The 27925-nt window shown below is 59.6% G+C and overlaps 1 protein-coding gene across 7 annotated transcripts in view; it reads left to right on the plus strand.

The window, feature by feature from the left end:
- Nucleotides 1-27925, plus strand: part of GTF2IRD1 (GTF2I repeat domain containing 1) — a 119272-nt gene that overhangs the window by 82750 nt on the left and 8597 nt on the right. For 4 of the 7 annotated variants that reach the window (XM_058285951.2, XM_058285948.2, XM_058285947.2 and 1 more), the window contains exons 21-23: nt 746-929; nt 1470-1498; nt 2300-2440. In XM_058285951.2, the coding sequence (XP_058141934.1) occupies nt 746-929; nt 1470-1498; nt 2300-2440 (354 nt within the window). The remainder of the gene's footprint in view (nt 1-745; nt 930-1469; nt 1499-2299; nt 2441-27925) is intronic. The other 3 variants (XM_071211179.1, XM_058285950.2, XM_058285952.2) reach the window with 1 other exon arrangement.

Consider the following 27925-nt stretch of genomic DNA (forward strand, 5'->3'; position numbering starts at 1 on the left):
TGATGGTCGCAGCCAGCGCTGCGGGGTGCAGCAGTGAGCTCCAGCCAGACGCGGCTTACAGACATGGTCACCTCGGTCTGGAGGGGGCTTCTGTGGCAGACCCCGTCCTCAGGCCTGAGCGACGTTGGCTTCGGGCTGAGCCCCGGACGTCCAGCGTCGCGGTGCCCTCCTGCGCCCCCGTCCCCAGCGGCGGGAACTGTTAGCAGAATGGGTGGGCGGGGCCTCAGAGAGGGCCCCTCAGAGCAGGCCAGGGCTGCAGGGTTGTCGGCAGTGGTCACCCCTCCCAGCGGCGAGATCGGGAGATGCCACCCTCCTCGGCAGAGGACGAATGGGTGAAGCGGGAAGAGGGCGCTCAGGTCCTGGCAGCACCCAGGCTGGCCTCGGGCTGGCCTCTGTGCTCCCGAGTGGCATCTGCCCGCTCAGGCCACGCGGGTCCTGAGCCCGGGGTGGGGGCAGAGCCGGGGGGGCTGGCGGAGGGGCCGGCGTTGTGGGGAGGGACCGGCCGTGCAGACCTCACCTGTAGCCACGTGGTCCCTGCCCGGGCGCAGAGCCCGAGCACCCCGGAGCCACCCTGGTCCTCCACCGCGTGGTCCTCCCCCACAGCCCTCTGCACGCCTGGGACCCCACACCTGCTGCCCGTCTCCCTCCCTCGGCCCGTCTGCGCCGCACACCTCCAGGTCCCCGAGCCCCGCACTGCCTCCCCCCACCCCGCCGGGCAGCACTGGACCCTCCTTCTCATCCGCAGGGGAGGCGTTGGGCATCAAGTACCCCGTCCAGGTCCCCTACAAGCGCATCAAGAGCAACCCCGGCTCGGTCATCATCGAGGGGCTGCCCCCCGGGATCCCATTCCGAAAGCCCTGCACCTTCGGCTCCCAGAACCTGGAGAGGATCCTCGCGGTGGCCGACAAGATCAAGTTCACGGTCACCAGGTACTCGGGTGGACACTGGTGCGCTGGCCCCGGCATCCTGGGCCTCCCAGCTGGACAGGGCGGCTCGGCCAGGCCCATCCTGGGTCCTGGGTGGGAGGCAGAGATGGGGGATCTGCAGGCGGGCCAGGGTGCTGGGGGCCCTGCAGAGGTGCGGCCACCCTTCCTCTGATAGCCAACCCCCAACCACGCTGCCCGGCAGCCCCCACGCACTGTCTTCCCAGCACCCCACAGAAGAGGCGCTGGCCCCATTCCAGGGAGGCGGGAGCTGGAACGCGTCATTTGCCTGGGGACACAGAGGCTGCACAGTCCCTTGTCACCCTTCTGGTCGGCGCTCCTCAAGCCAGCACGTGCATGGGATTCCCTGGGGATCTGCTTAAGATGCAGACTCCGAATCAGGAGGTCCAGGGTAGTCCCCAAACACAAGGCTGACGCCGGGGGCTCACGGGCCACACTGGGGCGATGAGGACTGAGCTGTGCACCCAGGCAGCCGCCCGGCCCTCCAGCCTCTTCCCTGACACCTCGTCTCCGCTTCTCTTCCAGGCCTTTCCAAGGACTCATCCCAAAGCCCGGTAAGAGGCACTGGCTGTGGGGGGCTCTTGGCATGGGCGGCCAGAGGCTGGAGCCTGGCTTACTTTGGGGCTCAGGTTCTAGGGCCTGGGAGTCAGGGGCTGTCCTGTGGCCAGGGAGCCAGGCCACTGCTCTCCCACCTTACCTGGACCCCTGCCCGCCCACCTTATCTGGACCCCTGCCCGCCCACTTTACCTGCACACCTGCCCGCCAACCTTACCTGGACCCCTGCCCGCCCACCTTACCTGGACCCCTGCCCTCCCACCTTACCTGGGCACCTGCCCGCCCACCTTACCTGGGCACCTGCCTGCCCACCTAACCTGGACCCCGCCCCTCCCACCTAACCTGGACCCCGGCCCTCCCACCTTACCTGGACACCTGCCCCAGATGGGAGGAGGAAGGCCCAGCTGGAAGCTGGCCGTGGATCCTGCAGCTGAGAACGGGGTAGCAGGCGGCCCTGGTGACTTGTTAGCTTCTCCTAGGCAGGGCTTAGGAGGGAGGGGCCAGGCCAGTGGCGCCCCTCCCATGGAAGGGGCCCGGCTCGGCCTTAGCGAGTGGACCAGGTTGGTGGCAGGGGGTTCCTAACCACAGGACGTGCCCCTTAAGGACCTGCGAGCTTGAGGGGAGCCCACCCCATCCTAAGATGAGATGTAAAGACAAGAGGTAAAATGCCTCTGCTGAGCCCTGTCAAGGCAGCTCCCCCATCTGTGCCCCGACTCCCCTTCCCACAAAGAGCAGGGCTGTCCCTGGGCGGCGGGGGTGGCTGGGGCGGACACTGCATACGCCTGACCCTTGACCCTCAGAGCCTGTGCGCGGAGAGACGGGAGCCCTGCAGCCTCGCCCCCCGCCCCGTCCCCACCCCAGGAGATGCTGCCGCCGGCCTGGCGGGAAGGCTGGCCGGACCCAGGCCCTCGGGGAGACGGCACCGAGGGTGCTGGGAACGGGTGAGCATTGGGGGCAGTGCCCTGAACCGGGAGCCTGCAAGCCGGGGAGCTGATGGCATTTGGGGGCGCGATGGCACAGACTACCCGAGCTCCCAGGAGCTGCCCCTGCTTGCCGTTCCCCGCCCGGCTTGGCGCAGCCACAGGGAAGGGCCCAAAGACCATTAAACTGGATGCTGGCGTGGCCCGGGGTGCGAAACTTACGGAGCGGTCTGCTTCTGGGGCAGCCACTGTCGGCTGCGGGGACCCCCGAGGAGGGGGAGCGTGAGATCCAGGGCTGGTGGGAGGACAGCTCTGAGTGGGCCTCGGGAAGGCGAGATTCGGAGAGCCGGGGGGAGAGGGGCGGTGTTGCAGGTGAGTCCACAGTCTACGGCTTACTCGGCCTCAGAGGTATTTTTCCAGAATTCTCGGAGGCGTGAAGAGCAGTGGGACGATAGCGGGAAGGTGGAGCAGGGGGACGGCGTGGGAGCGGCGGGCCGTGGTGTGGCCCCGGGGCCGAGCTTGCCGAGCCGTTCTTGGGGGCCATGTTGGGCCCGGCGTCGAGCGCTTTGCCTGGACCTGTTCCAGAAGCCCTGCCCGGGCCGGCACCGTTCTAGGCACCGGGTTTCGGATGTGGACGTGGAGGAGGCGTCCACACCAGGGCCCTGTTTTCAGAACAGGCACTGAGGCGCGGAGTTTGCGCCACCCGGCTAGCCGGGGACTTCGTTCCTCAGTGGCCCGCCACATGGCTCCACGGCTCCCGGGACGGGCCAGGGGCCGAGGCGGAGCCAGGGGGCTGCCGGAGTGGGAGGCCCACGGCGGGACCGGGTGGGTTCAGCAAGGACGGGGCAGGGAAGCGAAGGCACGTGTTCTCGTGGGAACCCCCGAGGCCTGCGGGCTTTCAAAACGCCCTTTCCCTTGGCCGTGGGAGGCGGTACCCACCTGCCCAGCCCTGCGACAGGGTGGCCGGCTCCCCCCTGGACAGGCCTGGCTCGAGCCCGGGGTGGGCGGCCCGTGGCCCCAGCTCCCCTGCCGCGCAGCGGGCCCCCTGCCCCCGCCTGTGGTTTCAGGCCTGCCTGGCTCCAGACTCCAGCGTCGAGTGCCCCAGAGCCAGGTCCCAGCCGCCGGCCTGCCCCTGCCTTGGGTGTCTGCCCAGGGCTGGCGTCTGTGCAGGCGGTGCTGGTCCGTCTCCGTGAGCAGCAGGAGAAGGGCCTGGGCCACCCTCGGCTGATGGACAGCAGCGGCCGTCTCTGGGCTTGCCCAGCAGCCCCTCTCCTCCCAGCCACTCCTTTCTAAAAGAAAAAGGTCCCACGGAGGCCAGAGAATAGAGCAGGGGTGGGCGTGGCTTAAAATGGGTTCGCAGATAGCAGGTCTGCGCTGAGCTTAAATTTTGGCTTTGTGCTGTCAGCTTTTTACCGTCCCATTTTTATGGATGAAACTGAGGCCGTGGGAACTTGGGTGACTTGCCTGGACCACCCCCCCAAGCAAAGGAACTGTTGGTTCCAAGGCCTTGCCACCTGCTTTCCATCAGGAGGCCCAGAGATGAGGGGCAGCATGCGTTCAGAAGAAATGGGGCATCTTCAGACTTTGGGGAGAAACGCGGGGCAGGCCCCGGGTCAGCTCAGCAGCCCCTGGGACAGATCGGCTGGGCCCTTCCGGGGGTGACCTCTTCCACCGACCAGGCTTCCCCCGCCCAGTGGCTCATCCTGCTGCCCGAGCAGCTTTTTTATCCCCAGCCATACCCCTTTGGGGGCTGCCCGTTCCACGGTCTCCGCCCTCGCACCCATCAGGCTTCTGTTTGGGTCCTCTGTGTGTGCATAGAGAGCCCTTGGCAATGAGTCCCCTGCCCATGTGGTGTGGCAGAGGGATGGCAGGCTGCCTGGAAGAGGAGGTGGGAAAGTGCCCTGGGCCCCGCTCTCGGCGCTGGAACTGCGGACCTGGTGGTGGTCATCGCCATGCTTCCTCCTGCCCCTTGTCTCGCTGGGCAGGCGTCCAGGCCCTCGGGGGCCTCCGAAGGTTCACCAGAGGTTATTCGGTCTCCTGCCCCAGAAAGGACTGCTCCCACGCCTTCCGCCAGATAGCCACCGAGGCCTGGAGCTGGCCAGGACTGCGGTCCCACGTCCGTCAGAGCAGGCGCCTGGTCTGCTGGGCGAGGCGGACACCTTACCCGGGACCTGGAAGCTGGAGGAAGTGGGGCCGTGCCTGTGGCAGGCAGTCTGCTTTGGGGTGTAGCCCGGAGGCAGCCTGTGCACCCGGAAAAGCACAGGCTTCGTGCTCAGACAGACCTGGGTTCAAATCCTCCAGTCCCTTCCCAGCCATGAGAGCGCGAGCATATTGTTTTACCGCTCCCAGCTCTGTTTCCTCCTGAGAGCCGGTGGGTCAGCTCTGGGGGAGCGGTCATCTCTTCTTGGGGGCTTGCTTTCTGTAGCTTGCCTGCGATGTTTTGAGGCCCTCAGTCCTGGGCCAGCTGGCCTGTGGTGGTGGCGGTTGTTATTGCTATTACTGGGGCTCTGGAAGGCTTCTTGGAGGAGGTGGCATTGAGCTGGGCCTTGGAGGTGAGTAGGACTGCACTTGGCGCTGAGGCAGCGCACGTGTAGGGGCTGCTGGACAGCAGCTCTGCAGGGCTGGCACGGCGGCGGCGGCTGGGCTGGGAGGCTGGCGCGCGTCCTGCCAGAGATGAGGCTTTATGCTGGGCATGGTGGGAACTTCGGAGACTTTCCTTTTCCTTTTGCTTTTGTTCTCTTCTAAAAACATGGAACGGCCCTATTTAGTCTGAAACTCAGAGTGCGAGACACGAAAACTTGGTCTTTATTCTTCAAAATTGAACGTGGTTCTTACCAGAAGCCCCATTAAACACTGGCAGGAACGTAATCACCTTTTTTTTTTTAAAGATTTATTTTTTAAATTTCTCTCCCCCTCCCCCCACCCTGGCCAGTTGTCTGCTCTCTGTGTCCATTTGCTGTGTGTTCTTCTGGGTCCACTAGTATTCTTGTAGGTCGCACCGGGAATCTGCGTCTCTTTTTGTTGCATCATCTTGCTGCGTCAGGTCTCCGTGTGGGCGGCGCCTCCTGGGCAGGCTGCGCTTTCTTTCGCGCTGGGCGGCTCTCCTTACGGGGCGCACTCCTTGCGCATGGGGCTCCCCTACGCGGGGGACACCCCTGCGTGGCACGGCACTCCTTGCGCGCATCAGCACTGCGCATGGGCCAGTTCATCACACAAGTCAGGAGGCCCTGGATTTGAACCCTGACCTCCCATGTGGTAAGCAGACACTCTATCCATTGAGCCAAATCCACTTCCCAGGAATGTAATCTCAATCCATTTAGGACCCCCCTTTTCCTGAGGGTTGTGTCCAAGTTCTAGAAGGCTTCATAGGGGCGAGAGGCCCATTGGACCTCAAATGCCACGTATCCATGCTGGTGGCCACAAGACATCCACAGGTGCCCGTCTACTTAGGTGCTTGAAGAGTTGCCCCTTTTCCTGCCTGTAAGTGGTAGGCCCTCCGGGGCCCTGGCCCTTCTGTGGGACGCCCCGCAGTAGTCAGTTGCACCCCGCGGGGGGTTTTGAGCCTGAGCAGATCCACACTTGGTGAAGGCCGCATCAATCCAGTGACGGCGCCGGGTTCAGCAGGCGGGAGCTGGTGGCGGGCAGGTGGCTGCGGTATCCAGGCAGGAGATGCTCGGGGTGGGAGGAGGGGCTGGCGGGGGTCGGGGGACGGCAGGTGCTGCCGTGTACAGCTCCGAGATTTTCTAGAAGGCTCCCCGGGGAGCCTTTCCTAACAGAACCGCCCAAACAAGGTGAATTCTAAAGCAGGAAATGAAGCTTGGAGATAAATCACTTTAAATTCGGACCTCTCACCACGTGGCCTGGAGCCGCCAGCTGGCCCAGAGCCAGGGTGGGGGTCTAGTGGTTCCGCTGCCAATTTTATTCTGGGTCAAAAGAGACGACATCAGAGACCCTTGCTGTTTTTCCCTCATGGGTACATCATGTCTGCCCTCCGGGCCTCAGTTTCCCCCTGGAGTTTAGTTGCCCTGTTTTTTAAAAAGATTTATTTATTTCTCTTCCCTCCCCTCCCCCCCCCCCGGTTGTCTGCTCTCTGTGTCCATTCACTGTGTGTTCTTCTACGTCCGCGTATTATGTTGTCAGGTGGCACTGGGAAACTGCGTCTCTTTTTGTTGTTGCATCATCTTGCAGCATCAGCTCTCCATGTGTGTGTGGTGCCATTCCTGGCAGGCTGCACTTTTTTCACCCGGGCGGCTCTCCTTGCGGGGCACACTCCTTGTGTATGGGGCTCCCCTACGTGGGGGCACCCCTGCGTGGCACGGCACTCCTTGCGTACAGCAGCACTGCGCATGGGCCAGCTCACCACACAGGTCAGGAGGCCATGGGTTTGAACCCTGGACCCTCCATATGGTAGGCGGACGCTCTATCAGTTGAGCCACGTCCGCTTCCCCTAGTGGCCCCTTCTAAGGCCAGAAGAGAGCGGTAGACAGACACCCGGCTGGAGAGAAGACGGGCTGGACTGAGGCTCAGAGGTGTGTGGGTGGATTCCAGGGCTCAGGTGAGCTGTCCACAGAGGACAGGGGGAGCCAGGAGCCAGGGGCTTCCTGGGATTTGGGGCATGGGGACGTGGTGCGAAGAGCCAGGCCTGCTGGAGGGGGCCTGCAGAGAGGGGGCGGGGCCAGCCCCCCACTTACACTATGGGGTGCAAGACGACCAGGCTCAAGTGACTGTCGCCGAGAAGAGTCTCGTGCTGAGGGAAGCCCCTCATATAGCCCAGCTGCTCCCCCATCCCTCCCACCTGCCTGGAGAGGTGCTGAGTTAAAATAAGGAGACTGGGCCAGGGTCATAGAGCCCCAGCTTAGCCCAGGGGCCAGAGAGGCCAGTGGCTGGAGACTCAGAGCCCAGGGGACAGAGGTGCACTAAGGATCACAGCTCATCGGGCTCCTGCAGGCAAGAAGGCACGGCAGGGCCATGGTGATGGGAGAAGGGGCCCTGGGGGAGGCCTGGTGTCCTCCGTGCTCTCAGCAGCTCCGGGGGCCGAGGCCGGGAACTCCTAAAACCTGAGCAGTAAAGGGGCCTGCTTGGCTTATATTGGGAAGAAACAGCTAGTGGTGACTATGGAAGGAGGAGAGTCTCTACCCAGGTAGCTGTAGAACATTCTAGGAGGTCATAAAGGCCTAAAGGAAACACGAATATATGCCCATTGTGGAAATCAGGAAAATACAGCAATCTCACTGCCTAGACAGCTATTAATTTTTTTGGAGGATGTATTTCTCCCAGGTGTTTTTTTTTCCTCTGAGTTTATTTTATGTCTCACTGTTGGTCTTTCTGTAAGTTGCACACACATCGAGCCTTAAAACAAGCCTTTTCCCGTCTTTGAGAACACTTTATAACTCACCAGGATGTTTCATGGTTGTGTACCTGCCCCGACCCCGGTGGTGGCGACTTGGGCAGCCCCTCACACCGAGGGCTCTTCTGCCCACCCCGCGCTTAGATTCACCCATGCACGTGTTAACACGTCGTCTCCTCCCAGAGCCAGTCTCACAGGAGGAAACGGAGGCTCAGAGAGGTTGAGGAACTTGCCCACGGTTACAAGCATGCACAGCTGAGACTGGAACCCAGGACCCCAAATCCCCTTCCCTGGGCCTGGTGTCCTCTCTTGTCCACACCTGGCTGCTCTTTGCTGCCCCCTACTGGCTGCCGGCGACGCTAACATTGGTCCTGCCTGTGACTCTAGACTCACAGTTAACCCCGAGGGTTCATTATTTATTTGTAGTACAACGGAAATTATATTGAATGCCTACTCTGTGCCTGGCAAGATGCTGGAAATACAAAATAGACAGACATCCCTGCCTTCGTGGTACATATATTCTATTGGAAGAGAAGGATAAGAAGATGATGTAGTATGTTAGTGGTTAGTGCCACGGAGAAGTATGCCACAGGAAAGAGGTGGGTTGATGGGAAGGACAATTTTAGGTAGGCTGCCAGGAAAGGTGATATTTGAGTTAAGGGCCAATAGGAAGTGAGGGCACGAGCCATGTAGAAATCCAAGGCAAACCATCCAGGTAGAGGAGTCTAGACTGTGCAAAGGCCCTGAGGCAGCTCCTGGTGTGTTCGAGGGGCATCAGAAGCCAGTGTGGCTGGAGCAGAGCAGGGAGGAGCAGGATCGGAGGTAAGGGTAGATCATTTGGGGTCTATTTGGGAGCTGCTGAAGGGTTTTCAGCAGAGAAGTGTCACTGTCCTTTAATAGCCAAGTGATTGGGAGTTAGGTGGGCGAGGGGAGGACAGGAGCCAGGAGACCACCTGGGGCTTAGCCATCGCTGTGGTCCAGGCGAGAGGGGGAGGTGGCTGCTGGCAACAGCACTGAGTGGCTGAGGGGGTGGCAGACAGCGGATTTGGGGTACGGGCATGTCTGTGTGCCCAGTTTTAAAGGGAAATATTGGATTGAAGTATAACAAATTGAAGTATCCTGCTTGGTAAATTTTCACAAAGTCAGCACACCCAAGCAATCTGCATCCAAGCTGAGACTCAGAGCGTGACCAACCCCCCGCCAGAAGGTGCCCTGATCCCCTTCCAGCCACCGCCCCCCAAAGCAAGTACCTCCTGACGTCCACACCACGGATGAGTCGTGCCCGCCTTTGAAGTTCCTAGGAGCAGAGTCGTGTCTGGACTTGGTTTGAAAGTAGGGCCAGCGGGAAGGCTGGCGCCATGGGCGTGGGTGTGAGAGGAGGAGAGGCATCGGGCTGACCCGGAGCTTCTGTCCTGACTGCTGGAGGGCCGGAGCGTCCGTGCCCTGCCGGCAGGGAGCAGGGGCTGCGCAGGGGCAGGTCGAGTTCAAGGTCTCGGGGAGCCATCCCGGTGGACGGTCAGGACAGGCGGTGAGAGGTGAAAAATCAGGGAGGGCCCCCCCAGGAGAGAGACAATTAGGAGCCACCGTGTGTGTTTGTCGTGAAACTCGGGGTCACGGCGGGGGTGAGTGGGCAGTCAGATGGGGTCCGCGGAGGAGAGAGGAGAACCCAAGGGTGTGATGCCCTGGAAGCCAAGTGAGGGAACTTCTAAAGACAAGCAGCTGAGCCAAATGCTGCAGCAAGACCAAGTTCAGGGACCTGAACTGTGGGAGTGTGCCAGCCGGAGGTCAGGCGGTGCCGTGGGGGGCGGTCGCAAGGCAGGCTGGGGACCTGCGAGAAGAGAAGCTGAGCTGGCCAAGCGTAGGGCGCCCTTCAAAGCAGGGCTTCTTAACCTTTTTGTGCCACGGACCCCTCACGAAGTCCCCTCTCTACTGTGCATTGTTTAATAAATACATCACGCCCGCTCCAACACGTCCCCGTGAGAATGACGTTTTCTTGAGTTTCACTTCAAACTCACGGGCCGCTGGTTAAGGAGCCCTGCTTTAAAGGGTAGGAGAGAAACAGCAGGGCCTGAAAAGTGGCCCGAGAGGAGCTGCAGGCGGGAAGGGCCGCGGCCTGACTTGAGGCATCCGGGCCTGATTTGACAGACGCGAGCGATGCCAGAGAGAAGGTGGGACGGCTGGCAGAGCCCCCGAGGAGGCGAGAGGAGGGGCTGCCGAGGGCGCGGGCAAGATCGCCTCTGCTGCCGCCCTTTTCTTGGGGACAGCGGGAGGGTGACGACCAGCGACTGCTGGTCCCAGTGGGGATGAAGGGTGGTTGGAATCGGGGAGGGCTGGAAAGATGGGAGGGGGCGGCCAGAGGAAACAGTACGACGGGGAGAGGTGGCAGTGCCAGTGACAGAGGGGATTAGGACGTGGCCGTGGGTGATTGGGCCAGAGGGAGGACAAGGGTGTTGGAGGAGAGGACGTCAAGGCAGGGGGCGGCCAGGGGCTTGGGTGGCGGCGTCTGCGTGCAGGTGGAACCCGCCAGGAGGTAAGGGCTGGTTCCTGCAGCCCGGGCTGGAGCACAGGGCACGTTCCCTGCCATCCTCAAGAGAACCAGCCCCCTGCGCGTGGGGGATCAGGGAAGCCCCAGGGAGGCCACCATCCCCCGGACAGAGAAGGGAGCAGGGGCACTGCAGTTGGGGGGGGCGGCACCTGCAGAGGCCCTGGCCGAGGGCCCACCGTGCGCCAGGCCCTGCGTTCACGGCCGCGTGGGGTCCTCGCGGCCCGCTCTCCCTTTGCGGCTGAGCAAGCCGAGGCCGGGCGAGGCTGAGTCACGCGGTTAGCACAAGGCAGAAGGCGGAGCCAGGCTGTGCCCTTCTAGAGCCCGGGCAGGAGGTGGCCCGGGGGAGGTGGGCATCGAGAGGGAGGGGGCGCCAAGGGAACTAGGATCACAGAGGACCTTGCCCGAGGTGCTAGTGACTTGAACTCTAGCCTGTGCCCTTGGAGGTTTGCTCATCTGAAGAAACAGCGTGGTCAGAGCTGTCTGGTCGTTAGGTTACCATGGTAACCACACTTTCACCCCCTAGATGGCTTGGGGAAGGCAACACTGGAGGCAGAGGAGCCAGGGGGCATGGAAGGGGCCTGAGCCAAGGCAGTGGGTGGGCAGTAGGGGGGCGGGCTCAGAGCCCTTCTAGAACTGCTGGAAGGGAGCGATGTTAAAAGGAGTAGAGTGGGCTGCCTGGGAAGGAGTGGCTTCCCTGGGGGTGGAGACTATTCGGCAGCCAAAGGGGCGCTGATGCAGAGTGCCGGGAATCCGTTGGGTTTTTATTTATTTTTTATTAAAGTTAAAAGATCACAAGGAATGTTACATTAAAACACAGAGGTTCCCATATAACCCGCCCCCGACCTCCCACCCCCATCATTTTTGTAAATTGTATTTTTTGAGATATATACATCTCGAAAAATGTTACATTAAAAAACATAAGAGGTCCCCATATACCCCCCACCTACCCACCCCATTCCCCCCACACCGACAACCTCCCCCATCATTGTGGCACACCCATCACACTCGGTGAATACATTTTGGAGCACTGCTGCACCACATGGATAATGGTTTACCCTGTAGGTCACTTTCTCCCCCAGTACATTCAGTGGGGTATGGCAGGATATATAAAGTCCAGCATCTGACCCCGCGATGTTATTTAGGACAACTCAAGTCCCCAAAATGCCCCCACATCACATCTCTTCTTCCCTCTCCCTGCCCTCAGCAACTACTGTGGCCACTTTCTCCACCTCAGTGCTACAATTTCTTCTATTACTAGTCACAATAGTTTTATAGTAGAATATCAGTAAGTCCACTCTAATCCATATTTTATTCCTCCATCCTGTGGACCCTGGGATGGTGATGACCACTCCACCTCGAGATCAAGAGAGGGCTTGGATTCCACATGAATGATGGATGCAATTCTTCTGATTAGAGTTGTAGGCACTCTTGATTCCCTGGTGTGGTGGTTGACCATCTTCACCTCCCTGTTAGCTGACCTGGGTAAGTCCAACGAACCAGAGAGTAGGTGTTGCAAGTCTGTTGAGGCTCAGGGTCCAGCTGGCACATGGGCAGTCCAAAGATTCAAGTCCCCTGAGTATACACCAACCCTAGCCCCAACCACAGGTTCAGTAAAAGTGACAGAAGAGGCATGTCTTACAAAGAGTTATCTTTTTGGGGCAGAAGCTTACAGTCACAAGGCCCTAAAGAGTCTAAAGTCATTGGCCACGTGTTAGAGCAAGATCGCGGGTGATGTCTGTGAGGGTTCAGCTTTCCTCTTCAAGGCTTCGTGGGCCCAGCTTCTTCTGATCTCAGCTGTAGACTGGTGTAAGGCTATTCTCTCCCGGGACTTGTTTCTTTCAGGGTTCAGTGCTCTGGTCTCTTCACAAGGTCAGCTGTAGACCATCAATCTCCTCTCTCTTCCCGGGGCCTCCGCCATGTCTAATGAGTGGTCTCTCTTCCTCTATGTTCTTTTCTGTGTCTACTTCTGTCTGAGAGTCTGTTTCATCTGCCCAAGGGGGCTGGGACTCAACGCTGAGATGCACTCTAATGATGTGGTTGAATCAAAGTCCTAATCTTAACATAATTTAATCAGACATCACAGCTGAATTTAATACAACCAGAGGCTATCACACCCAGACCAGTCTACAAACATAACTAATATCTCTTTTTAGAATTCCTAAATAATAGCAAACTGCCACCGAGACTTTGAGCAGAGGCCAGTTCCCATAGGCGAGCTGCTGGGGACATCTGGAACCCCGAGGGAGGCTCAGGGACCTGGGCAGGGCTGGTCCCTGCAGTGCTGGGAGGAAGGGAGGCCGAGCCTGGCCTCTGGACGGCGAGGAGGGGTCTCCCCACCGCCACGCGTGCTCTCTGCAGCTGCTCAGCTACAAAGCTGTCCCCAGCCCCTCCTCTCCAGGGCTTGGGCACTGAACAGTAACAACCGGGATGGCACGCGTGCGGCCCCGTTGACATGCCCGGCCGCGCACCCGGCCTCCCTTGCCGGCAAACACGAGCTCCCAGGACCCAGGCCGCCCTCCCCTCCTATTGGTTCTCCTTTATCCCCAGGAGCGCCTCCTCCTGCCAGCCCGAGGGAGCTCTGGGGGGGAGCAGCGGGGGACCATGAGGCGGACAAGTCCTCTCCAGCGTACCCGGGCGCAGGGGGACGGAGCCAGAGCTGGCTCCCTGTGTGGGCCTGGCAACTTAGGTTTTGCTTGCGTGGGTTTTGCTGTTCCTTGTGAAATGGGGAGAATAGCATCCCATCAAGTCTGCGTGCACGGAGCCGCCCTGGGGCGCACGGCGAAGGCCTGGGGAGGCGGGCAGAGAGGCGGCCGGGCAGAACTCCGGGGGCTCTGCGGCGGGGTCGACCCCCGCCTTGCCAAGCTCTCCCACTGGCACTTCGCCGTGGCTGAGGAGCCCGAGCATGCCCATGGGCTGGACCCCAGTCCACGGTGGCCCCAGCTTTAGCCAGGAAGACCACACACGTGGCAGTCGGTTCCGTCAGCCCCCCAGCTTAGCTTTCAGGTAAGGAAATACGTTGACTTGCATACTGCCGAGGAGAGAGCTGCCCCGTTGCACTCACCTCGTCCAGCCCAGGTTGAGAAGCTCAGCTGTGGGCAGGGGGGCTGCCAGGCGGGCCGGGGGTCCCCTTTGCCGGGACGCAGGTGGGGATCACGATGGCATTGCTCGCCCTTGTCCCCATTGGGTTCTGTTAGCCCTCGTTCCCCTGCTGGCCTCCCGGGAACCCCAGCAGAGGACATTTGGGGTATCAAATGCTGTCCAGAGCCCCAGCCCCTTTTGCCTCCTCAGCTACTGCTCCTTCCTGCCACTTCCTGGCATGTGATCTTGGATAAGTTTTTTACTGTCTCTTGGCCTCTGTTTGCTTGAGGGTGCAAGGGGGCAGGGACACCTGCCTTGAGGGCTGGTGGAGGGATGCAAGGGGTGTCCCCCGGCACGGCGCCCAGCCCCCTGCCTGGCACAGCGCCCCCCCTCCTTGCCTGGCACAGTGCACCCCCGGAGGCGGCTCCCCTGCCCTCCTGCCCTCCGAGGGCCTTTTCCTGGTCCGCAGTCATGGGGGCTTCTCCGGCCCCTGCCACCTCCTCTGGGCCCCCCCAGCCTCTCCACCCTTCCAACTCTGTCACGCACTTGAGAGCTCAAAATAAAACTGTCCTTCCCCAGTTTCTAAAGATACCACGATTCCAGCGCCAGCCACATGTTTCTCCACTTAATTATCGCTGCTTTTCTTTGTTAATTAGGCTCCGGGAATGATCTCCCTTCTGCCTTCCCGGGAAGAGCTGGCATCTGCTGGGCGGGGCCCGGGGACCTTTGTGCCTGGTGTTGGCAGGGATGGCTCCACGGGGGGCCCTGCCCTCCGTGAGGCCTCTGCTGGGGTCACTGCAGCCCCTTCTGCCCAGCCATGTGGGGAAGGGACCCTCAGGGCTCCGGCAGTGCTGGGTAGGGGGCTCCAGAGGCCTTGGAAGGGAGCAGGAGGGGGCTTCAGGCCCTGCAGTGTTCTAGAACGCCTCACAGTAACATCCTCCCCAGCCAGGACCACCCAAGCTGACAGGAACAAGCACCGCCTTTATCTGGGCTGAAGGGAGATGGCCCGGAGGGGCCACGGCCACCGCCTGCTGAACAGAAGCTCTTTGAGCCACAAAGTGGAGGAGTGGGGGCGGGGCAGTGGCTGCCTCAGCACGTGTGGTCTGGGGGGGACTCCTTCCAACCTTGGGGGAGGGGCCTGGTGGTAAAGAGGCCCCGTGGGCGAGGGTAGAGTGGAGAAACAGCCGCTCCAAACCTCTCAGAGACCCCCCGGGGCCTGGACTGTGGCTAGAGGCGGGCAGCAAGAGGCCCCAGAGGGCCTTGGGTGGGCAGGTGCGCTCGCTGGCCTTGGGTGGGCAGGTGCGCTCACTGGCCCTGGGCAGGTGCACTCACTGGCCTTGGGTGGGCAGGTGCATCCACTGGTCTTGGGCGGGCAGATGCATTCATTGGCCTTTGGGCAGGTGCGCTCACTGGCCTTGGGCAGGTGCGCTCACTGGCTTTGGGCAGGTGCACTCACTGGCCTTGGGTGGGCAGGTGCGCCCACTGGCCCTGGGCGGGTGCACTCACTGGCCTTGGGCAGGCTCTGGGGCCTGGAGGAGCTCCTGGGCGGCTGAAGCAGCGGGCGAGGCGCACAGCAAGTTAGGGGTGAGCGCGGAGGACGAGCAGGAGGTGCGTGGGGGTGTGTGGATGGAGTGAAGGCCTTTGAGCACAGACCTGAAGGGGGCGGTAGTGAGCCGTGGGGCGGGAAGGACGGGGCTGGCCGAGGGAACGGCAGCCGCCCAGGCCCTGAGGGACGGTGCGGGGGTGTCAGTGTGGGGGGGTGTCAGTGGGAGGTGGGAGGTGACAGGGGAAGGCATGTTGTCAGTGAAGGTCAGGGCTTGGGCTTTTGCTGGGAGTGAAATAGGCCAGCGCAGGTCTGAGCAGAGGAGGGGCAGGACCCAGCGCAGGTTCCCTGTGGCTGTTGGTTGGGAGAGACCAGGGTGGGAACGGGGAGAGGCCTCTGGGCCGTCGTGGTCACGCAGGCGCGGCCTGACGGGGCCGCAGCAGGGTGGGGGAGCGCCCCGGCTCTAGGCGTATCCTTGGCGTGAGCCATAGAGATAGAACTGGCCGGCGTGGGCGCGAGAGGAGCCGAGGAGTCCGGCTTGACTTCACGGGTTTTGGCAGAGCCCCTGGGAGGATGGAGGTGCCGTCACCCGAGATGGGAAAGCGCAGGAGGAGCCGCTTGGGGCGGGGGCGGGCTCTCAGGTGCTGTTTGTGAGGGGCCTCTGGGGTGACTCTTAGTCATCAGCGGCCGTTGGATGCACACGTCGGGAGCTCGGGAAGAGCTCCCAGCTTGAGGTCTAATTTTGGGAATCATAAGTATGAAACTGGCATTTAAAGCAGTGAAACCCAATGAAATCATCTGGGAGTGAGTCAAGTTGGAGGGAGGATTCAGCCGGGGCCCTGGGGCCCTTCAACGTTTATAGGTCAGGGAGGGTGAGGGGAGCTGGGGAGCTGGGGGTGGGGGTGGGCAGGAGCGGAGGGGAGAAGCCCCATGGCCCGGGCTCAGCTGAGCATCCCGCAGGGCGCTCGGGCTCTGGCTCTGGGTGCAGCAGAGGCTTCTGGGTAGGACCCAGGCACAGGCATAAGGCTGCCATCGCGACACGAGCCGAGTGGGTATAAGACCCCAATCCAGGATCTCAGGTGCCACGCTAGAGGGGCAGGGAAAGATGTGACCCAGAGGGCCCCACCTCTCCACTAACTGTCCCAAAGAATTGAGCAGGACGAGGCGAGCACGCGGTAGCTGAGCAAAAACACGGAAGAGTGGTGGGTGCAGCAGAGGGTCATGTGGCGGGGCAGGAGGGTGGGCTTTGCCCAGTGCCAACCAGAGAGCCCTCAGTGAGTGTCAAGCAGGGGAGTGGACAGATCGGCTCTTTTGAGAGATGGGTGTGGCTCGCAGAGCCGAGAACAGACTCCGGAAGGCCAGGTGGGAAGTTCTGCAAGAAAGCGACAGGCCACGATGAGGCCTATGGGATGTTTCTGTGGGAAAGTGGCCCAGTGCGGTGACCAGCTGGATTCGTGGATGGGGGTGATAGGGAGGAAGGGCTCTGCCTTAGTTTCCTGTTGCCGCTGTGACAAATTACACCAGCTCAGCGGCTTAAAACGCCACGGGTATATTATGTGCCAGTTCTGGAGGTCGAAGTCTGAAAGGGGTCGGACAGGACTGAGAGCAGGCCGTGGGCAGGGAAGCTGCACGGGGCTCTGGTGGAGGGCGTGGCCGTGCCTTTTCCAGCTTGTGGAGGCCGCGGCGTGCCTTGGCGCGTGGCCCCTTCCTCCGCCGCCCAAGTGCGTCCCTCGACCCGTGGGTCCTTCCGCCTCTTGCCATTTGGGACTTTCTTGCCACCCTCTTTTAAGGGCCTTTGTGATTAATGACAGTGGGTCCCTTGAGAAATCCAGGGCCGTCTCTCCATCTAAGGCACCTTAACGTCAGCACATCAGCAGAGAGCCGTAGGTCCGGGGGTGGGGAGGTGGGGGGTCATCACTGAGCCTGCCCCAGCATCGGGGGTAGCCGAGGTTTCTCCCCTGGGGCGGGCAGTGCCAGTGGTCTGAGAGAAACCCAGGGAGGAGGGACCGGTTTGGGGCTGTATTAGTCAGCCAAAGGGGTGCTGATGCAAAATACCAGAAATTGGTAGGTTTTTATAAAGGGTATTTATTTGGGGTAGATGCTTACAGATACCAGGCCATAAAGCAGAAGTTACTTCCCTCCCCAAAGTCTATTTGGAGACAGATGGCTGATGACGTCTGCAAGGGTTCAGGCTTCCTGGGTCCCTTCGTTCCTGGGGCTTGCTTTACTCTGGGTTCAAGAGTCCTGTCTTCCTGGGGCTGGCTTCTCTCCCCTCTGAGCTTACTTCCCGGATCTTCAGCATCATACCCCAACATCAGACACCCTCCACTCTGTCCTTTGCCCTGCCTTTTATCTGTGAGTCCCCACCCACCAAGGGGTGGGACGCAACGCCCTAATCATAACTCAGTCATGCCCAGGTACAGATCAGATTATAAGCATAATCCAATATTTCTTTTGGAATTCATCAATAATATTAAACGGCTGCGGGGGCGCTCTGGGGGGCCCATGTGGGGATGTGCAGAATTGAAGGTGCCCAGAAGGCACTGGAAACACAGGCTTGTGGTGGTCTTGTTGTAGGGGCGGGGTGGGGGCACACAGGAGGATGGCGTCCTCAGGAGCGCCAGCCTGGATGTGGGAACAGGTCCCATGTGAGCAACAACTGCGGCGGGGGACATCCTCCTGCTGTCCACCCTGTCAGGGTGGAGAGAGGACGTTTACAAGGCGGTTAGAAGTCCGGGGTCAGTCCAGGCTTTCCCGCTCGCTCTGTCACCTGGGATGGGCTGCTCACCTCTCTGTGCCTCAGTTTCCTCATCTGTAAATGGAGAGGATCGTAGGACCCATCTCATAGGGTGTTGGGAGGACTGGGGGAACGAATCGGTGCGACGAGCTAAGGACAGTGTTGGGCACGCAGGAGCTCAGTTTCTCTAACTCACAATTATTGATTGAGCCACTCCGATGTGTCAGGCATTTTTCAAGGTGCCGGGGCTATCATCACAGACAGGCAGATGAAAGCAGACGGAAATCTCAGCCCACAGGGAGTGTCCAGGCTTCTGTGGTTAGCAGTACCATTGACTGCTGTCACTGTCGTGTCCTCCATATTGGTCCCGCCCAGGTGTTACTGGAGCTCACACACCCTTCCTGTCCTAGCCTGGGCCCAAACTGCCCGAATCCATCCACCTTTCCCGAGAGAGACGCCAGTGCCCTGCTTGTTGAACGGGATGTGTGGCTCTCTGTGCCAGGCTGGTCAAGGCCAGAGTTCAGCCTAGACCTTGGCCAGCCTTGGGTCAGTGCCGCCCCCGTCCGGTCCGCTACGTAGCTGTGGCCACCCGGAAGGGGAGGGGGGAGGAGAGGGAAGGAAGTAGTTTTCCATGGGAAGGGCTGTGGGGGTGGCCGGGCCAGGAGGAGCCCACGCGGAAAGCCTGGCCCCCACTCGGCCCAGCCTGACTTGTAGGTCAGAGCCGGAGTGCTGGCGAGAGAGCGAGCGAGGAGGCCCCCTGAGATTCTCAAGGTGCCTGGCTGTTCCCAGAAAGGGAACTAGCACCCAGGAATCAGAGAGACTGTGGCTGGGGTCTTAGCACCACCAGTTACAGGCTCCTGGACTCCTCTAAACCCGTTTCCTCATTTTGTGGGATGGAGATCGCAGCCCCTTGAAATCAGGCTTCTCAAGCCTGTGTCATTTGCCAGGCACAGGCTCGGCAGGAGATTTGCAGCTGAGAGAACAGCGACAGGGCCTGGAGGCCCCAGCCGGGGAGGCCTGGGGAACACAGGCAGCCGTTGTGCCAGCCCCTCGGGGGCAGTGGGGCAGCTGGAGGCCAGACGCCGGGCTCGGGGAGAGCACCGAGCACCTGCCTGACTCCAGGAAGACGGGCCCGGGCAGCTCTGGGGGAGAGGGTTTGCCTTCTCTTCCCTTCCTTTAATGCTGCACTCACTTGCCTTTCTCTCCCCAGTAGACCTCAGGGCCCTGAATCCCATCAGCCAGGACTGCTGGTTCATGAGCCTCTCTCGCCACCAAGTCGTGTGTGCATGTGACTTTTTGCTCATTTGCTTGCTTGTTTTATTCCTTTTTATACTGGAATCACTTTCAATTTACGGAAAGTTGCAAAGATAGTACAGAGAATCCCTGCATACTCCTTCACCCATGTAAGAGGTTTAAGTTCTGCATAGCTGGCCCATTTGTCAAAACTGAGAAATTTCCGCTGGTACAGTGTTACTAGCTCCACTGCGGGCTTTATTCAAGCTTCATCGTTCAGATGCCCGCGCCTGTCCTCTGAGTGCTCTAGGATCTAATCTAGGAGACATGGTGCGTTTAGAACTCGGCTGTTTCTCTCCTGTCGTTCGTGCACCTCGTATTTGCAATAAATGCTCAAGGAACACCCCTGACCCCGCCACCCGTCAAGCATTAAAATAGCACCAACAGTGTACACCCATCTGGTGCTGTCCTTACCCCCTTGCTTCCTAGAACAAATATCTGAAAGTTTATATTGGTCGTTCTCTTAGGGTTTCCCCCCAATTTTTTATTTTGAAAAAATTTCAAAGGTACACTAGCACAGTGACTGCCTGTATATCCTTTCCCAAAATTTACAGCTTCTTAACATTTTGCCATCTCTCCCTCTGTGTTTCTTTCTCTCCATTTGAAGTAATTTGCAGACATCTTGACTCTCCACTAAATATTTCAGCATGTGTCTTCTAAGAATGGTGCTATTCTTTTACGTATCCACAATATTATTATCACGCTTACCAAACGTAATAACCCATATCATCTCATATACAGCCAGTATTCATTGTCCAAAAGGCTCTTTCTTGCTGTTCTTTCCCATGGCAATATAAACCACAGGTTGATTTTTTTTTGCTTGGGTTTATCACACACGGTTTTAGCCTAAACAAAAATTGTCTCATTTTTATAGAGCATCGTATTAGCTCCAGGAACCACCTGGGACTTGCTTGTTTCACTTAACATTATGTTGCATAATATTGACACGTGCAGTGGTCCCTCATGTGTTTTCACTGCTCTGTATGGTTCTGTTGAGTGACAAGACCACGACTGATTGGCCCATTCTCCTGTCGTAGGGCATTTGTGTCGCGTCTGTGGTGTTGCTGGTAACACACTTAATTTTGATAAGTATGCTGATAATATTGGGCTGTGCAGAATTGCACTGTCCTTAGAAGATGCATGTTGAAATACTCAGTGATGAGCCAAGGTTCCTTGAGCATGTCCCCTGCTGCACAGGTACAGAAATTTCTCTTGGGTATAAGAGAAGAAAGATTTCCAAGTGCCCAGCTCCGCTTTGCTCATTTTCCCGCTCCCTCCATACATATTTGCATAGGCAGGTGGCATCACTGGTGGATGTCCACTCTCCTTGGCGCACGTCTCCACACTGTGGTTCATTCAGACGTTTGTCATAGATACACGGTGACATTTGGGGATGCACAACTTACACATTTGAGCCGCCCGCAGCCTGCCCAGACTCCCACTAAGACACCTGCTCCCCATGCATGCTCGTGTGCCTACACACGCGCGCACACACACACACGTTCTGGCTCCCAGGTCAAGGCAGCTGGACAGGGCAGTGCTGCCGACAGCCCCTCCCCGGCTCAGGCTCCACCTCCCACTGCTCAGGCACTGGCTTCACTGAACACGCATTGCTGCCCACCCTGGCATCTTCTTGCTTAGCTCCCTTACCCTGCTGGAGGGACCTGCCTGTTTGCTTATGTGTCTCCCAGCTAGACTCTGAATTCCGTGTTCTCCTTGAATCCCAGCTCGGCTCCCACCCCATGTAGTTGGTATTCAGTAAATATTGAATGAATGAACAGTTCAAGCTCTAGCTGTCCCACTCTCCAGCCATGTGACCTTGGGCAAATCTCCAAACTGCTTTGTGCTTTATTTTCTTCATCTGAAACGGGGCTGGGGGTCCCTTCCTCGCGGGATCGTCGTGAGCCTGAATGCCCGATGCGTGCGCCTGAATGCCGGGTGCGCCTCGGCCCGGGTAAGCTTTGCAGGCCGTGCGGGTGTGGGGCCTGTGGCCATGTCCCCTCCAGGCGCTGGGCTCGCCGGGGGACAGAGAGAGCGGTGGCCGGTGGCGGCAGAGATCCGCCATGCTCACAGCCAGCACCCCGCCCCGGCAGGCCCATCGAGTCCGAGAGTGGCTGTCAGTGCTCTGGCGTCCAGAGGACAGGGAGGCCCGGGGGGAGGGTGCCCACCATTCCACAGACACCCGCTGCCTGTCGAGTGCGCGCTCAGGGTTCACAGTCACCGTGCAGACCTTTGCTACAGCCGGGCAGCCCAGACACGGGTTGTTCCCTTTTACAGAGCAGGAAACTGAGGTTCGGAAATCAGCGCCAGCAGCTAGATGGCTCTTCTCTACCGCCTCCTGGGAAGGGGGTGGGGGGTGGCCTGAGTTCACCAAAGTGGAACGAGGGCCTGGGCATCCTGGCATCCGCTGGCACTGTGCCCCCAAATGCCCCCTGGGTGGTTGGCTGGGGGTGGAAAGCCAGACCTGTCCTCTCGGCCTCACCCCTGGCCCTCTCTGCCCTGGTCATCCCCGTCCCAGCCGATGCTGGACTCTTCTCTCCCTCCTGGGAGCCAGGCAGAAGTATGGTTGTCCTGTCCCACTTCCAGAAGTAGGGGCGTGAGGCTGAAAACCTCACTGGTGTCTCTTTCTGTTGGCACCCCAGGCCCTAGGATAATGTCCCTGGGAAAAGCGTACACTGCCATTCTGGTATGTGGCCCACCGGCCGGTGTGGCAGGCCACAAGAGCAGCCACTGGCTCCCTCCCGTGGCTCTGCCCCCACAGCACCTATTGGAGCCTTGAAAAGCAGATGGAGGCAAGTGTGGGCCCACCCCCACCCCAGCACATGGTAACTTTGGATTTGGGTGTTGGGAGGCTCTAAGGTGTCTGGGGCTGGAGAAGGTCAGAAGGGGCCCCAAGAGGACCAGCCACAGACGAGCTGGCGCCCGGGGACCCGGGTAGTATTTCATTGAGCTCAGCCCCACTTCCGGAGGGTTCCTTTGTAAAGTGGATCAGGCCCAAGGGAAGCCACAGGTTTCAGGATCCCGGCCCCGGGGAAGGGCTTCTGCTCCACGCAGCGCTCCGAGCCTCGGGCGTCTGCAGCCGTGAAATGGAAACGATGGAATTCCTGCTGCAGCTGCACGCGAGGCTCTAGAAGGGTTAGGACAGTGAACTTGAAAGGACCTCCTCCTCCTGGCTGAGATCCGTGTGCTGGGAAGGGCGGTACTGTGCCAGCTTGCCGTGGGGGCTCTGCTCACCCCCCACCTGCCCTCTTCTGAGAATGGCAGCCTCTTCCCCCCACGGCGGGGGCAGCCCGGTGAAGATCCATGCTTAGTTCTCCCGAGGGCCAGGCATGCCAGGTCTCTTTCTGCCTGGGTCTCCCGCAGCCCAGGCAGAGCAGGGGGCTCCGTAGAAAGGCCGCGAGAGGGGAGGGGATGTTTATTCACCCCTTCACCAGAGGTCACGCCTTCCCCTCTCTGAGCAGCCCATTGCTGGCGGCCGCCTCTGTCTGCCGTTGATGATGGTAATTATCAAATAAAGGCGTCCATCAGAGGGCAAGACTTGCAGAGAACAGGCTTCCAAAGGGCAAAGCCAGCTGGGGACGGGGTCCTGTACTTTCCTCCCGGGGCAGTATGTGCAGCCACCTCCGGCGTCACCCCGAGCCAGCTGCTTAAAATTGCGGCCCTGGCGTGGCTGTGCTTGAAGGCACTTGTTGGTCTCTTTCCCCTGGCAGACGGTCAGTTAATCATCCAGTTAACAGCTGGTTAATATGGCAAGATGAGCTCTCCAGGGGCAAGCAGGGTCCCTGCGATAGTGAGAGAGACCGAAGAGTTGGGTTCAGTGGGAGACAGGAAATGCCAGCAGGAGGGTCCCTGTCCGGGGAGGGCTTCGCAGCCCAGGGCCACGGGGGAGCGGGTCACAGTGGGGCAGACCAGGAGGGCCCCCTAAGCCATCAAGAAAAAGGCCCAGCCATTATCTATATGTTGTGCTTAATAGAAAAGGGATACCAGATGCAGTCCAGAAAACATTGTGTCCAGAACGGGGGCTTCAGTTGTCTGGATAAAAAAAGCCACGTGCGGAAAACTTCATTTCCTGAGGCTACAGGATAAAAGGGGCATTGACCTAGTCATAAGAGCAGTGACAACGTGGCTGTGGTGACGTGGAACCTTGGACTTTCACATAGTGCTTTTGTCTATGTGGCATCATTGAATTTGCCCAGCAGGCCGGGATTCCCATTGGAGGGCTGTAGAAACAGGCCCAGAGATGTTGAGTGACTTTCCAAACACCACACAGCATTGGGATTAAAATCAAGATTGCCTTGCTCTCCGCTGGCCCCGGGGTCCACCTTCACTCCCCACTGCGTATAGGCATTCATGTAGGTACACTGGGGACACACACATCCCCTCTGAGCCCAAACTAGGAATTTCCAAGTGGAGAACATTCTGAAATGTTTGCAAGCATCAGTGCCCTTTGCAAGCAGCAGGCTTGGGGATTCAGGATCCAGAACAGTGAACAGCCCTTAAGCCACGCCAAGCACTGGCCTGAGTCCTTGAGGTATTTGTCCTCACTTAATTGTCACAGCAGTCCTGGGCGGTACTGACTGTCATCGTGGCCCTTTTAGAAAGGAGGGCATGGAGGCTGGAGTGGATAGGGATTTACCCAAGGTCACGAGCTAATTCCAGAGTCGGGATTGAGCCCAGGCAATCAGGCTCAGGACCCCAGGGCTGTGTTTCAGTTTTGGGGAGACTGGGGGGTAGACAGCCCTGGCCCCTCAGAGCCCCCAGGATTGTGGCTACCCCCACCCCATCTCACTTCATCTCTCTCAAGCAGTTTTCTCATCCTCGCTTTGCCCACGCACAGCCCAGGCTCAGAGGGGGCGGGCTTGCCCAGGAGTGCTCCCCGCTGCCCGCCAGGTGGTGTGTGTGTGTGGCAGTGGTGGCACGAGTGTGGCTTTGTCTGGGAAGGGGGATCTCGTGACCTGCCTGGATGCCCTTTGGCTCAGCCTCCCCACCAGGCTAACCAGGACGCACGGGCAGGGGCTGCCGTGGCCACAGGTGGTGACCGTGGGTCCCATCGCGAGCGACAAGCACTGGCCTGTGCACCCACAGGCCCCACGGGAGTGTCCAGTCGGACAAATCCACTGCCCCTTCCTGCAGGCATTGTCCCGGCGAGGAACAGGACGGCGAGGCACTGGGGCGTGGACACACACCCCGGGGCATGGCCTGGAAACCTGGTGGGGCCCCTTCACCCCGAGTTTGGTCTCCCTCCCAGAAAGTGGGGTGCTCCTTAGCCTGCACAGCCCGAGGAACTGCCTCCAGGTCCCTCTGGGTACTCGGGAAGACCTGGGCTGTTTCCCCTCCCACTCCCAGAACCCAAAGTGGGACTTGAGTGAGAATGTAGTTTCCTATGGGATTTAGAACCTATTTATTAAAAAACTCACTGTTTTAGTTTGCTACGGTCTGCCAATGTGATATGCCAGCAATGGGTTTGCTTCTACAGTGTGGACTTACTAATTTATAAGCTTATAATTCCAAAGCTGGGAAAAATGTCCAAATCAAGATGAGACAGAGCTCTTTTCTTTCCCTGAAGGTCAGCTGCTGGCGATGCTGGACTCCTGCCACAGGGCGGGGCGCAACAGCAGCCCTGCTGGTCCCTGCCTTCTCTGGGCCACGTGGCTTTCAGCTTCTTGCTCTCGTGGCATTCTCTCTTAGTGGGGTCTCTTTCTCTGCAGCCTTTTTCTGTATCTGCAGCTTTTTATTCCTCCATTTCTAAAAGACTCCAGTAAGAGGATTAAGAGCCACCCTGGGTCATGCTAATTGACGGCCCTTAACAGAATTTAATCAGAAGTTCCCACCTACAATAGGTTTACGTGCACAGGAATGGATTAGCTTAAGAACAGGATTTCCTGGGGTCCACAAAAGCTTCACACTGCCACACTCATCCTTTAAGAAAAATGTAACACACACACCCCCCCCCCCAATTAAATAAAAACAGGAGGGGAGGAGCCCAGAGATAACTGCCGAGCAAGGTGGCTGGCCTGGGGCCTGAGGCCGAGCTAGGGCATTGGATGGAGAACGTGCCGGGGACTGTGCTCAGTAAGCGGGAGCAGCTGTTACCTTTCTCGGTGTGACCGGCAAAGGCACCTCTTCTCCCTACTCCAGAGGCTTCCGTGCTTCCTCCCGTGGGCCCTTGCACCAGCCCGGGTCCCTCCTGGACCTGTCCGTCTGGGACCCCTGTGCACTTCCCTCAGGCTGCACCACGGTGCTCACTCTGCTTATCAGCTACAGCCTGATTTAGGGGTGCCTCCCTTGTCCCCCCCCAAACAAGGGAGGGCTTAGAAGGGGAGGGGAGAGTGTCTGCACCCACCAATGCTTGTTGAGTGTCTGCAGGATGCTGGGAGCTGTGTGTGCCTTGTTTGCCCGTCACCACTCCCTGCAAAGCTGGGGTGACGGGCCCCTAGACTCAGATGAAGCCACGTCCCGCGGAGTCTCGGGGCGCTCCTCTGGGAAGTATCCCTGATCCCCAGCTCGGTTGGGGCCCTTCTGCACGGTCCCACAGGCTCCTGCCCTGACACTCAGTGGGCCCTGTGCTCTGCTCTGTGTACCCGGCCTAACCCCCAGGCTCGGGACAGCATGCAAAGGTGCTAGGACCGTAGCTCCTAGAGGCGATGTCCACGATGTGCATGGCAGAGCCAGGCGCGACCCTCTCCCAGGGCGGAGGACCTGGCAAGGCTCAGGCAGCAGACACCGATGATGGGGCCTGGGGGACGGCCGTGCCTGGTCACACCACGTCTGACCGCTGTGGTGACTGCGGCGTGTGGGCCTCATCCGAGGTGCCCATCCACTTCTCCATCCGGCAGGCTTTGTGGGGCACCTGAGTGCCCTGGGCATGGCGAGGGGTGGAGAGAAGATAGAGACAGGACCGTCAGCCGATAGAGCAAGAGATTTAGAGTACGCCTTAAAAAGCAACCCCCTTTTAACAGATGGGGCAGCTGAGACCTCAGGAAACCCACGGCTCATGGGAAAGTGGAAAGGCAAGGGCTTACGGGTCAGACCGAGCCGGCTTTTCCTGGTACTCAGCAGCTGTGTGACCTTGGGCAAGCTACTTACCGTCTCTGAACCCCAGGTCCTCCGCTGTGGCGAGAGGTACCCATGTTTGTGTTGGGAAAGCTGCCAGCGTGTGACCTTTAATCCCTGCCATCCTCTCCCTGTCTTGTGCACTTGCTGCCACGAGGGGACTCTGCGGTGGCAGAGGGCATTGGAAAGTGTCTCCCGCCTCCCTTGGGCCCACGGCTTTGTCCCAGTGGTCTGCTCAAGACCTGGCGCAGGGTCCCGGAGGCCTGCAGGCCACCTGGAAGTCCGAGCTGGGGCACGAGGGAGAAGGGGTTCTGGGCATGGGGGGCACGGGGTGCACGGGAGGAGGACGTGGTCTGGGATCCAGCAGGTTTGCGGTGTCTGGGGCACCCAGGGGGCCGATGGGCCTTGGCGGAAGACAGGCAGGACTCAGAGCTGGATCAGGAGACAGGGTGGCAGGGGAGCGGAGCACCCAGGGAAGGGGGTGACAAGCTCGGGGGAGACGGAGGGCAAGCTGAGCCCAGGGCGCTGGGTGACAAGCTCGGGGGAGACAGGGCAGGCCGAGCCCAGGGCAGTGGGTGACAGGGAGACAGGGGGTAGGCTGAGCCCAGGGCGCTGGGTGACGAGCTTGGGGGAGACGGGGCAGGCCGAGCCCAGGGCAGTGGGTGACAAGCTCAGGGGAGATGGGGGGCAGTCCAAGTCCAGGGCGCTGGGTGACAAGCTCAGGGGAGACGGGGGGCAGGCCGAGCCCAGGGCGCTGGGTGACGAGCTTGGGGAAGACGGGGCAGGCCGAGCCCAGGGCAGTGGGTGACGAGCTCAGGGGAGATGGGGGGCAGTCCAAGTCCAGGGCGCTGGGTGATGAGCTCAGGGGAGACGGGGGACAGGCCTAGCCCAGGGCAGTGGGTGACGAGCTCGGAGGAGACGGGGGGCAGGCCGAGCCCAGGGCAGTGGGTGACGAGCTCGGGGGAGACGGGGGGCAGGCTGAGCCCAGGGCGCTGGGCGACAAGCTCAGGGGAAATGTGGGGCAGGCCAAGCCATGCCCTTGGCTTGGAGCCAGTCCCCAGAGCGCCACCCCCCAGGCTGGGACCTGGGGCCCCTCCCTGGCACTGTGCACCCGGGAAGGGCCAGCTGCCCAGCCCGGGTCCGCTGCGCGCACTGGGTCAGCAGATTCCCCAGCCACCACCAAGCCCCAGCCCAAGAGGAGGCCGTGCTGCACGTTGGCCTAAACAAAAGTGGTTCCTGCCCAGTTGTTTGTTTTGTTTTTTTTAAGTTCTTTAAATTTTAAACCAAATAATACACTTTTTTTTTTTTTGAGGTCTGTTTCATTTTATTTTTTATTATTTTTATTTTATTTTAACAGAAACTTTAGATTACGTAACTGATACATCAAAAACCTAGGGGGATTCCTATGTACTGCACTCCCTCCCCTTCCCCCACTTTTCCCCATTAACAGCATCCCTCATTAGAGTGGGACATTTGTTACAATTGATGAAGGCTTATTGAAGCATTTCCACTACCCAGGGTCATGCACAATTTTCTGGATTTTGACAAAATGTATAATGGCCTGTATCTGTCATTGGAATGTCATTCAGAACAAGTCCAGGGCCCCCAAAATGTCCCATGTCACACCTCTTCTTCCCTCTCCCTGCCCTCAGAACCTCTGGTGACCGCTGCCTTTATGTCAGTGTTACAAATTCTTCCACTGCTAGAGGAATAACGTCTCCGTAGTCCAGTTTGTCCGTCTCTCCTGCCCCCATCTCCCAGGCCCTGGCTCCACCCCTCACCCCACCCCAGAGACCCAAGGCGGCCTGCTCTGCCCCATTGGTTGGCGCCAGCCGCCCTGCCTCTAAGAAGCTCCCCCACCAGCCCCTCTTCCTGCCCCCACCCCTCTCACCCCTCTCTTCCCCCCCAGC

Source organism: Dasypus novemcinctus, chromosome 23 (assembly GCF_030445035.2).
Source record: "Dasypus novemcinctus isolate mDasNov1 chromosome 23, mDasNov1.1.hap2, whole genome shotgun sequence".
In the NCBI taxonomy this organism is placed as follows: domain Eukaryota; kingdom Metazoa; phylum Chordata; class Mammalia; order Cingulata; family Dasypodidae; genus Dasypus; species Dasypus novemcinctus.